We start from the raw sequence: 12,325 nt of genomic DNA, 5'->3' as shown, positions 1-12,325 counted from the left end.
CTTTGCCATACTTACCTTCTGGAAGAACTCTGGATGTTTTGTCAGACAGAACTTACCTCATACAAAGCATGCTGACCGTTCCAAATCAAAACATTTTGGAAGATTCTGTCCCTCAGAATCACCTCCAGCAATTTACCGAATGGTGATGCCTGACTCACCAGTCTGTAGTTTCCTGACTTGTTTCTCTACCTTTTTAAACAATGGTACCAACAGTAGCCACCCTCCAGAACCTCACCTATGGCCAGAAAGAAGTAAAAATCTCTACAAGGGTTTTCTCCTGAGAGCAGAGAAGGTCGAGAGGGGCAGCAAATGTCCAGGACTGACAAGAATAAATACTCAAATTGTCTGATAGCTGTGAATTCGGGTGCACTGTATGAATGTGTGCTGGATGCAGATTCATTCACGGTTTTCCTGCTGTACCTTCTTAATATGCTGAATCACTTCCTGTGCTGCTTGATTCTATGAACCTAGATATGCAAATTCTGTAAGACAGTGTGGCCTTTCAGAGTTTACAGAAAGGGTGGGTACAACTTCAAGCTGCCAGCCCTAGTCTCCATGCTTGTCCAGTTCTGCCTCGTTGGGCAAGCCTGCATTTAATCCTTTTGCCCAAGCCCCCAACACTTGAATTCCCTGGCTGCCTCCTTTCTCTTTAAATTGTTCCTTATAATCTCCCGTTAAGTAAACTTTTGTCACCTGCCAAATACCTCCATATATGGTTCCGCCTGAATCTTCTTCTCTTGTGAAGAAATGAGGCATTTACAATACTGAAGGTGTTAAATAAATGCAAGTTGTTGTGCAATTAACAGACTATAGCACTTAGAGTTAGTATGGGCTCTAGGGAGACACCTTGATTCTGTTACAAAAACCAAGAAGATAGATCACTAGCTGTTTTTCCTCCCCCACCATTCCCTAGTAAAGACCCATTGTCTAAACCTCATGGCTGTTTCAAAAAAAAACTTGGGCTAAGAGTTTGTTTCTCAGTCTCTCTGTGTAATCAGATCCTTTATTCAAAGGTTTGATTGGTTTAGTCAAGGATCACTGACAGTGAGAAGATGTGCAAATGGAAGTGTAGCTCATGTAGAAATGATAAAGCGAGCAGTTAAAGTCCATTGCAATCACACTTCAGACTTCAAAGTGGGAAAATTGGGTTGAGAAAGCTGTGTGCATATTTCTGTGCAAACAAGGCGGGAGTTCATGCGTGAAAGAGCATTAGGTGATTTGCTGTGAAATGGCATTGAGGAAAAGGTGAGTTGGACAGGTGTGCCATTTCAGGTGCTCATTCCCTTCTGTCAGAATGTTGGCCTTAGTTTGAAATGGTTACCATTAACAATTAGGGCTGGACAATGAAATCATTAACCCTCAGAATGCTGGTGGCTTTCCATCAGCATGCACTACAAGGAGCAAATGGCTAACACTCATGAACCTAAAGGAATCAAAGTATATTTGGCATCACAGATTCACTATTTATCTCAACATATTTCCCTATGATATAGGGGGCCATTCGGTCCATCAAGTTAATGCGAGTCACATACCATTATACTCCTTCACTAACTCTATTTCTCTGAAGAGCAAATATAATTCAGAAAACACTTCACTGATGACAAGACATCTTTAGTCCATGATCTGAGGTAAAAATGTAACTTCTGTCAGCCTTCTTCCAACTCTATCAACACACATCAAAGTTGCTGGTGAACGCAGCAGGTCAAGCAGCATCTGTAGGAAGAGGTGCAGTCGACGTTTCAGGCCAAGACCCTTCGCAACTCTATCTCCTGGTTTCACTTATTAAGTGGTTACAAGACAATAAAAAACCAACTAATCAAGTTAATACATATTACCAAAGATTGGAAACAGATAATGGAGAAAATTGACAACTAATAAAGGAAAGCACTTTCACTGCTTCTTCCACCATCTCAGAGCAATCGAAGTTCTCTACAGCCAACAGTCCATTCACAAGTAGAGTGCTTTCAGGATGATATAATGTAGAAATTAATTTGTGCAAGGCTAGATCCCAACAAGGAGCCATTAATTAAATGGAGAATCCCTGTTTGGTGTTGCTTGGCTGCTTGCCGATCCTCATGTCCCTCTCTAGGTTGGACCTCAAGTGCTTGAGGTGGTAAATCACTCCTCTCTGAGAGTAAGGGCTGTGTAGATCACAGGTGCATCAATTTTACATCTTTTAGGTCCTGATATCTGATCAATAACATATGCAGGTGAGATTCCTAAAAGTAGCCGCCATACTATTGGTCTGAAGTAGGAAGGCTTATGGATAGAAATAATCTTGATAAGGTTTGTATTTTTATCAGATTAGTTTTGCTGTAACATGTGATGATGCCCCTACAGTCAATTAGCTGCTGACATCATCGAATGAATGGGACTACAGATGATACCATTGGAAATGGTGTGCAGACAGATTGTGTGCCCAATGCTGAATGAATGCGACAGGCTGTCCCTTTAACAGTGATCTGACCGAAAAGACTCACTTTTGCAGATCAAGTGTATCCATTAATATCCACAAAGAACAAGAAACAAAAATCAGTATCTTGATCCATCATTAACCCGTCAAAATAATCACTAACCCCTCTTAAACTCTGTCACTTTCTTCCTTGGAAAATGGTTGTTTTGTTGTTTCTCTATTACCCCTCTTCCTAACTGTCATTCCACTTGTTCCACTTCACTTGCAAAGTACAGTGAGTTCCATCACAGCTTTGAGCCAAAACCTCTTTAACTATCTCATCGCACCTCCTGAGAGTCAACAGCTTCTAGTCGCCTTTTTTTTTTACATACGCACCTTTCATCAGAAATAACCTAATCTTTCTAAAAACATCTTTCAACGCTCTCCAAACCAACTTATCCAATCAACCACAAGATCTTACAAACTTTATTCTTGTTCGAAAAAGGCATCAGAAACAAAAACCTCATCTCCTGTTGCTGCAAACTGATCTTTGCTCTGCCTTGTCTGGAATGACAAGTATGAGATTTAACAAAACAAAAAAATCCCTCACACTCTGTCCACCAGTATTTATGCACTCTCTTTTAATGACTATCACAGATCTGTGTCATCTATTGTAACAACTGGGTTTGCAGAATCCAGGCATAATGTAACTGAAAAGATAATGCTAAATATGGTTCAGACACCTGAGAGGTTTCCTGTTTCTATTCCAGTGGAAAACTCAAGACAAAACAACAACTAAAAGCCAGCAATGCTGGTTCCTGGGCAGGGTTTGGTGCCACATCCCAGATGCAAAGACCGAGAAACAACATTCTAAGGTGTACACCACCAAAACATTGTGAAAGGCTGCAGAGTAAGATTATACTCTTCAAACTCAGCAAGGCTGTAACGGTCATGTCGTTACTCAGACTAATCCCAATTGCTTCTCTTTAAACCATTCAAATAATCCACACTTTTCTTGGCCATTGACCTCCACGGCTCACTGTCTGCATGTACTGGCTGGCTTTGGAAGGACAAGCCAAGAACCCATAATATCGATGAGAAATGGCTTATCTATCATACCAGTGTGATATGTTGGGACAATGATGGCATGCTGAAGGCCCGTGTGTGAGTGAATACTCGAGTGCACTGTGAATCTGCAGCTGGGGATGTCAGAAGTTCAAGAACACAGAAGTGTTTCTGGAGTTTTGGGTCAGGTGAGGTTGGGTTGGCAAGGCAAGTAGTCAAGGGAGAGGCAGTTCAGGAACTGGAGGAGTGCCATTAGTCAGTAGTCAGACCTGGGGCATGAGAAGGCATTGGCGTTCGGTGGTGGTGGTGTTGGGGGGAGGATCAGGGCTGCAATATGTGGATGGTGAGGCACTGGACTTGGTGTCTGCTGTGAAGGGGTAGTGTTCCGTCCTCTTGGGTTGAGACAGCTAGACTGCATGAGTGGTCCCGGACAAACCTGGGGTCATTTGTGCTTCGGTACCTTGCCCACAAAGAATAATGCTGACTTCACAATCAAGGTAATTGTGGTATTTGTTATTTTTTATTTTTGAAAAATGAAAACTTGAATCACATGGTGCTTAACAATGTAGTGTCACAGAAATCAGTTACCAGGCATCTACTTCTTTTGGTTCTGAACCTTTTTGTGCAAACTACAGCACTCATAACACTGTTCCCCTATGTTATCACAACTTGTTCGATTTGCAATCTACAACAATTGGTTCTGAGAGCACTTCACAGTTGTAGCAGGTTGTGCCACTCCCTCACAGCTCCTGTAACGTGGGTTCAATCCTGACCTCAGATCCCAACTCTGCGGAGTTTGCACGTTCTTCCTGTTACTGTATGGGTTTTCTCTGGGTGCTCTGGTTTCCTCCCATATTCTAAAGGTGCACTGGCATGTTAATTGGTGACTGGTGTAGGTAAATGGCAAAAGAAAATCAATGAGCAGTTGCTGGGTAGGTAAGAGAGAATGTCACTAAGAACAAAAAAAAGGGGAATTCTGTGCTGAAAACAAGGAGGGACCCTGCAGACTAAATGGATTCTACCTGCATCACATTAAGTAAATCACTCCACTTCTTCATTGCTGGTGATGGCTTGTATTTGGGCATTCTGAAGTTTGCCAGTTGCAAAGGAAAGCAGTAGAATCTTACAGCAGCACCACATTTCATTAGGAGTTAAGCTTCAGATATTGATCTATGTTGACAATTATCCTTTCTTGCTAGTTCTCAGTACCTCAATCTTTCAAATACTCATCTATCTGCACCATAAGGGCTCTAATGATTTGGCCTCCACTATTCTCGGACCAGAGGACTGCAGAGATTCACTACTTTCCAAGAGAAGTCTACTCCTCAGTTTTGAATGACTGAGTTTGTTTTACAGCAATGTCCCCTTGTTTAAGATTCTCTCACCAGGGAAAAGTTCCCTTTGGGCAGGGATTCCCAAACTGGGGTCCACAGACCTTTGCTTAATGGTATTGGTCCATGGCATAAAAAAGATTTCGACCCCAGGCCTTATATATCTGAAAAAGGTCATCCCTCATTCTTTGAAACTGCAGGGAATACAAATGTAAACTGTCTACTCCCTTCTTATGCGCCAACCCTTGTCCCAGGAAATTAAGTGGTGAATCTCCTTTATACCATCTCCAGTGCTGCTATACCCATTTTAAGTTAACATAGAACAGCTCAGTACAGGTTTTTCAGCTCACAATGTCTGCAACCAATACAATGCCGAATTAAACTAATTTGTTTCTGCCTGTACCTGATCCATATCCTTCCATTCCCTGCACATTCAGGCATCTGACAGCCCCTTAGCACTACTATCATATCTTTTTCCACCACTCTTCCCTGCAGCCTGTTCTAGTCACCCATCATTGTAAACTTGTTTCCTCTTGCCTTAAATGCATACCCTCAAGTACTTGACATTTCTGCCCTGAGAGAAAAATGATTCTGTCTACCCTGTCTATGTCTCTTAAAATCTTATTAGGCCTTCGCTCAGCCTCCCCTCAACACTCCACAGTAAAAACCCAAGTTCGTTCAACATCTCTTTATAGCTCATAATCAGGTAGCATCCTGGTCGACATCTTCTGCATCCACTCCAAAGCCTTCTCACCTTTCCTGTAATGGGGCAACCAGAATTGCACACAATACTCCAAGCGCAGCCTAACCAAACTTTTATATAGCTGCGACATAACTTTCTTATTCTTGTACTCAATGACCCAACCAATGAAGACAACCATGGCTATTTTCAGTGAGCTACGGATTTAAGGCCCAAGTCCTTCTGTATATCGATCCTGTTAAGGGTCCTGCCAGTAAGAGCATATTTCATCCTTACATTGGATGTGCCAAAATACAACACCTCACATTGCACAGAATAAAACCAATGTGCCATTTCTCTGCCCGTATCTGTAACTGATCCATATTCTGCTGTATCCTTTGACAACCCTCTACACCAGCCTTTCTCAAATGTTATGTCCTGGGGCAACCCTCGAAATAATTCTCAGGTCTCAGGGAATTCCTGTCTAAAAAATATTATCTGTACAGCTCAGGGTACATTAGTGTGATTAGTAGGTTGTAGATATAATAATCCAAAAATAGTTGTCAATGCTGTTTCGAGTAGAGAATTATTTTTAGCTCATCTTTCTTGAAATTAATCTCTTTTCATTCCCTTTCATACATTTTAAAAGCTCATAAGACAAACATAATACATCTCTCAATTCTGGGTTGAACTTGAGAGAAGCACCCACAGATTTCACTTTCAACTGAAATGAGAAGATTTTTATCCTTGTTCCTGATGCTTGTTAAACAAGAAAAAGCTTTCCCCCACAGAATTCCAGAACTTGTCCAGAGAGAGATCAGTAAATCTCATCCTGAGTATATGATCAGAGTGCAGCTCACAAGGCTCTTCCTCTTCTCCCAAAGTCAAGTTGTCAGGCTGAGCAGAAGATTAAGAGAAATAGTCCCTCACCCAGTCATACACGTGTTGAAAAGGAGGAAAAATACTGTCCAATTTTGTTCTGCAGTTCTTCACCACACTAGACCATCTTTAGAATGAAAATTTCCCTCCAATTTTCTACTACATTGATAACTTGCTCACTCCCATAAGTCAGTCGAAGGTGTGTAAAGGGAAGTTGGGTGAGGTAATTTGGGAAGGACAGGCTGATGTTACAGCCCAAGTTGGGCAAGTCCATTCAATGCTTGGAAAACACATACCATCCTCCCCTCTGTGCAGTACAGTGCTCACCAATTATCAGCCTACCGTCCTCACCTCCGTGCAATACAGTGCTCACCAACTATCAGCCTACTGTCCTTGCCTCTGTGCATTAGTACTCACCAATTATCAAAGGCTTGACCATCTTGTGTTAAAAACTGACAAATGGACTCAACCAAATAAACGTGGTCCAACTGTGCACTGCCATACTGGGCTGAGAGACCTCTTCACGAGATTGCTAATGGGACTACTCAGTCAATGAGAGCGCTAGCATCATGCATTAATGCAAAGTTCAAAAAATGATGTTTATTTTTTAAAATCACGACCTCCCGCGGAAGCTCTAGCGACCTCACAGAACCTTCGGGTTTTGCTGAACCCGTGAGGAACCCTGCTGTACACTGTCCACAAGTTTGAGGACCAATACTGTGCATAGTGGCCTCACCTGTCCAAAATCTTGTACTGTAACAAAAACTCCCCATTCATAAACTCCAATCCTTTTGTAATAAAGGCCAATGCACTATTTACCTTCGGTAGGAACTGACTGCTTACATTTAATTATTCATGCTCAGTACTTCTAAATACCATTGAACAGCACTCACTTACAGCTTCTCTCCACTTAGAGCAGGGGCTCCCAACCTAGTGCCCACGGACCCCTTGCTTAATGGTATTGGTCCAAGTCACAAGAAAATGCTGGGAAGCCCCGAGGTAGACAATAATCTGCCTTCTGATTCCTCTCAATGAAGTGCATGATTTCATGCTTCCCCACATTAAATTTTTTTGCCAGGCTTTGCCCTATCACTCTATTTATATCCCATTGCAGAATTACAATGTCCTCATCACAACACACCCTTACACCACTTTCATTTCATTGGCAAAACTTGGAAATCTCATATTTCGTTTTCTCCTCCAAGTCGCGATGTAAAAAGTAAATGAGGGAGTAAGAACCAATCCTTGGGAACTTAACTAATTACATTCCTCCAGTTTTAAAAGAATTAATTTATTCCAACTCTAGTTTTGCCTGTGGCAGCCAGCTTACAATCCATGGTAGCACACTTCCTCCATTTCCTTGGGCTCTTCATTACATACCAGCCTCTATATGGCACCTTGTTAAATGCCTTTTGTGAACTTAAATACACTACCATCTACACGTTCCCCTCTGTCAACTGTCCTTCAAAGAACTTGAACAAATTTGTCAAACATGAATTACCTTTCATAAAATGATGTCATTCAGATTTGATTACATTCAGCTGTCATAAATGGTAAATTATCAAATACTATTGACTCTAGCAAGTTGTCAACAACAGATGTTAAACTAACTGGTGTATGCTTATCACCTTGTCTGCCTTTGTTGTTGAATGAGGGAGTCATATTGTCTTTTTTCCAAACCTCTCGTAACTTCCTGGAATTTAGTGAGTTAAAAAAAATCATCCAATGGGTCCATTATCTCTGCAACCACCTCCTTTCAAACTCTTGGGTGCAGATCATTGCGTCCGTCTTTAGTCCCACAAGTTTCAGAACAGGTTTATGTAAGTGATCTGGAACATCCTTGGTTGCAAAAATTGAGAAGAAAAATTGTAGGGAAACAACAAAGGGTTAAAAGTAATTGAAGGATAATCTACAGGAAAAAGAGGGAAGTGTTTACTTGGGGACAGGTTATTTGATTATTTGGGTACTGACTTAAAGAAAATGTGATAACTAGTAAAGGAAATGCATGACTGCAACATTAATGCCTGAGTGACTACATTCACAGACCTTCACAATAGAATCAAACACATTAAAACACAAAAGACATTGGGCCAAGTGACTAATATTGATGAGGTCCCTCTGATAACATGATCATGGGGGCTAAATGGGCTCTCCACGTTTTATGAATCTGTAACATAGACCATAAGATATAGGGGCAGAATTTTTCTTTTGCTCCTATAGTAGATATTTCAATCCCATTCTCCTACATAATCCTTAACCCCCTTACCAATCAAGAACTATCAATCTCTGCCTTAAATAAACCCAATTAACTTTGCCTCCACAGCCTTCTGTGGCAACGAATTCAGCAAATTCACCATCTGGCTGAAGAAATCGCTCCGCATCTCAATTTTAAAGAGACATCCCTTTATTTTGAGTCTGTACCCTCAGACCCTAGACTCTCCTACTAATGGAAACACCCTCTCCATGTCCATTCTATTCAGCCTTTCAGTACTCGGTAGGCTTCAATGAGATCGCCCCCTCATCCTTCTGAAATCTGACAAACACCAGCTCAGAGAAATTAAATAGGTTAAGTCTTTCATTCCTGGGATCAGTTTTGTGAGCCTCCTCTCAACTCTCTCCAGGGCTGCACATCTTTTCTTTGATACAAAGCTGAAAATTGTTCCCAGGATTCCAAATACTCAGCAGTATTTGACATGCTGAAAACAGAATGTCTTCTTCAGTCATGACAAGTATTAGAAGGTTCCGAGTCTCTTCTTCATTTACAAGGTTAATTCCCAAGAATTAGAAATAGCTTGGAGAACCACCTACAAAAACTCTTCCCAACAGTTTCACCTGCTGCTGGTCATTTGGACAGTTTATCCTGCTCAGTTTGTATCACAACAGCAAACATATCTAATATTTTTGTCAAATATTTATTTTATATAAAAAAAACTCAACAAAAGCACAATGCTTTCACAGAACATCAGGGAAGCATTATATGTGGGTCCTGACTGTGGAATCTCACAGTCCCATGCATTCACAAGATCTTATTCAATCCACAGAATTATCCCAAGGAGCCCAATAGAACCAATAAGACAAGTAAACTCTGATGGCTTTCACCCAATTGTTTCCCAATTTTAAGACAACACTACTGAGTCCTGGTTACAATAGTAATGGGTTCAGTGACTAAATGTCTGGCTATGCATTTGCATCTGCAAGCCTCATCTTCAAGTATGATGGGAGGTTGGAATTCAGCTTTGTGCTATGTTTCTTGTTGGACTAGCAAACCTCTTGGCTGCTCAGAATTGTACATAATGGCTTCCATTTCACCTGACATTTATTTGGAGCATTTCAACTGAAGTTGGGCAAACTGTGCATGAGTGAGAGTAAGGAAAAATCAGAATTGAGAAACTGAAAGATTTGTTGTATTTCACTTCTGTGCACCTCCTCATCATAAAGATCTTCATATGATGAACTGAAGTGCAGTGACTATCGTTATGCAAGAAAAGCAATGTTCAAATCGTCTAATTCTCAGTTGTTTATGTTCTTGGGAAATAATCCTGTGCAGCATCATCTTGAATAGTTTGACTTCTTCATGTGAAAAATATTAGAAGATCAACGGCATTGTATGAAAAGTACGTCCACCGTCAAGTCTTCTTCCAATACTTCTTGCTGTATCAATAAGGCATCACTTTAACAATGCTTGGTCCTTAAGTTGTGGCTTCCATGTGTAGAACTTTCATGGCTTCTGCAATCTGTGGACTTGTGTCAAGCTGGCTATACATCCCAACCAAGAAAGCCTTGTGCAAGAGAACACCTGCATGCTCTAGAAACAAAGCAAAGGACAATAATGAGTTAATGTCAGAAGTAAAAGAACAGCAGCACTACCATCCAGGTAAAGGCAAATAAACTCCTCAATCACTGCATCATAATCAATCACATATTTAAGTCATTATGATTATCTGATAAATCACACTGGTCAATTCAGACCTGGAAGATCCTCTGTCTTTTCAATCTCTGTACTGTATTAGAGTGGTTCATTACAAGTCTTACAATAAAGCAATACCCAAGAGCTAAGGAGGGTTATTAAGAAAGCAAGAGATCCCCAGACCTCTTTTATCACCTACAGTACAGTGTGCATGTGTGTATTGTTTGTGAGTATTGTGATGCTCTCTGTGGTTCACAATGATCATTTGAACCAAGCATCAGACTAGTTAAATAGAGTCATATTTTCACAAAAGGCGGCAACTTTCAGTCACAGGGATTTATAGAGAGAAGTGGATCAAGTTTTAAAACTTACCAGATAATAAACCAATCTCAAGGTTTATACAAGACAAATCATATTTACCTTGGCAGAGTAGTGTGTAATCAGGAAGATTCTTCAGGGCTGTCTGCACCACATCATAATTTCCACAGCCAAGACAGTACAAGAATGTTGGGAGAAAGTCAGCAGCAACACTGGAAAAGGAAACCAAAGTTAATCGTAAACAGGAGAAAATCTGCAGATGCTGGAAATCTGAGCAACACACACAAAATGCTGGAGGAATTCAGCAGGCTAGGCAGCATCCAGGAAAAGAGTACTTGTACAAGAAAAGAGCAACATCTTACAGTTGAGAGAGGAAGAGGAGAAATGGTATGATGATTGCCCTAATAAAGAATTATATTGACCCAGATGAGTATTAGGTAGAATCATTTTGGGTAAAGAGAAGAGATAATAGGGGTCAAAAAAAATCATTGTAAAGACAGAATAATCTGCCGATGCTGTTGTCAAAGGAACACTCACAATGCGCTGGAGGAACTCAGCAGGTCAGTCAACATCAGTTGAAAAGAATAGTCCACGTTTCGGGCCGAAACCCTTCGTCAGGACTGAAGGAAGAACTTTGGGGAGGGTTTGAAGAATGCTGGTAGTTGAAAAAAAACAGTAATTTGGAAGACAAAGGGGTGGGGGAGGGAAAGCAGGGAGGTGATTGGCAGGAGAACAATGCTTAGTAGTAGAAGGAGGCGGAACTATGAGGGAGGTGATGTGAAATAGGGATAGAGGAAGGGAGGGGGAGGGAATTACTGGAAGATGGAGAATTCTATGTTCAAACCAAGGGGCTGGAGACTACCTGGACGGTATATGAAGTGTTGCTCCTCCAAAAAAAGTCATTGATTAGATTGGTTTAGAGTTCCACTAATAGCAGCAACACAAATGGAGAAAGAACTATCCACAACATCCACCCTTGTTATACAATAAGAAAGGACCAGGGCAATCAAATTGGGAAAAATATTGGCAGTCAACAGAATCCATTTGGTTGCCATTCTTCGAAACAATCAACAATATGGATTTGACAGATATAGGAAGTAAACGTTAGAACTTGACCAAAACACAGAGAAGATAAATTGTCTTTCATTGCCACAGTTGGAGAACAAAAGTAAGAACTGCTTTCTGGTACAGTCCAAGGAATATGGATGTGCAGTTTAGATCTCCTTATTTACAAGGCCCAGAATCAGAGATGTATAGATTCACTATTTTGATTCTGGGGATGAGTGGGTATCAAAAATCAGATGTACAGGACAGATAGAGAGAAAGACAATGTACTGTGCTAGCCAAAAATGCAGCAGCGTAGGTACTGCATTTAAGTCCAGCTGCTCCAGTGCATAGCCTTACAGGTTATGGATTTTCAATTATTTTAATGCCTTGGACTTAGTTTGTAAATACAGATGCACCAAAAGTGACAGTGCTGTTGACATTTGGCACGATTGTTCTAAGCTGTAGGAAGATATCAATATACTGAGAAGGTGCAATATAAAATGCCACAATTATGGACCAAAGAAACACAAGTTCCTGCCTAATTTTTAAATCCCTCTATTGCCCTTTCTATGGTATTCTACAGTTAAATCACCCACCGTGCCTGGACTTTGCTCAGAATCAGAAGCTGGTTAAATATCATTAGTATATGTGATGAAATTCATCGTTTTGCGGCAGCAGTACATTGCAATACATAATAATAATAAAAA

General features: G+C 40.8%; 1 protein-coding gene across 4 annotated transcripts in view; it reads right to left on the bottom strand.

The window, feature by feature from the left end:
* Window positions 1-3,975: 3,975 nt before the first annotated feature.
* ints1 (integrator complex subunit 1) overlaps window positions 3,976-12,325 on the bottom strand; it is a 149,298-nt gene continuing 140,948 nt past the window's right edge. For all 4 annotated transcript variants that reach the window (XM_063058663.1, XM_063058662.1, XM_063058665.1 and 1 more), the window contains 2 exons: window positions 10,674-10,783; window positions 3,976-10,151 (listed from right to left, as the gene is read on the bottom strand). In XM_063058663.1, the coding sequence (XP_062914733.1) occupies window positions 10,036-10,151; window positions 10,674-10,783 (226 nt within the window). In that variant the 3' untranslated portion in view covers window positions 3,976-10,035. The remainder of the gene's footprint in view (window positions 10,152-10,673; window positions 10,784-12,325) is intronic.

The sequence above is a fragment of the Mobula hypostoma genome, chromosome 9 (assembly GCF_963921235.1).
Source record: "Mobula hypostoma chromosome 9, sMobHyp1.1, whole genome shotgun sequence".
NCBI classification, from domain to species: Eukaryota; Metazoa; Chordata; class Chondrichthyes; order Myliobatiformes; family Myliobatidae; genus Mobula; species Mobula hypostoma.
This window is presented reverse-complemented; position numbering and strand designations above follow the sequence as displayed.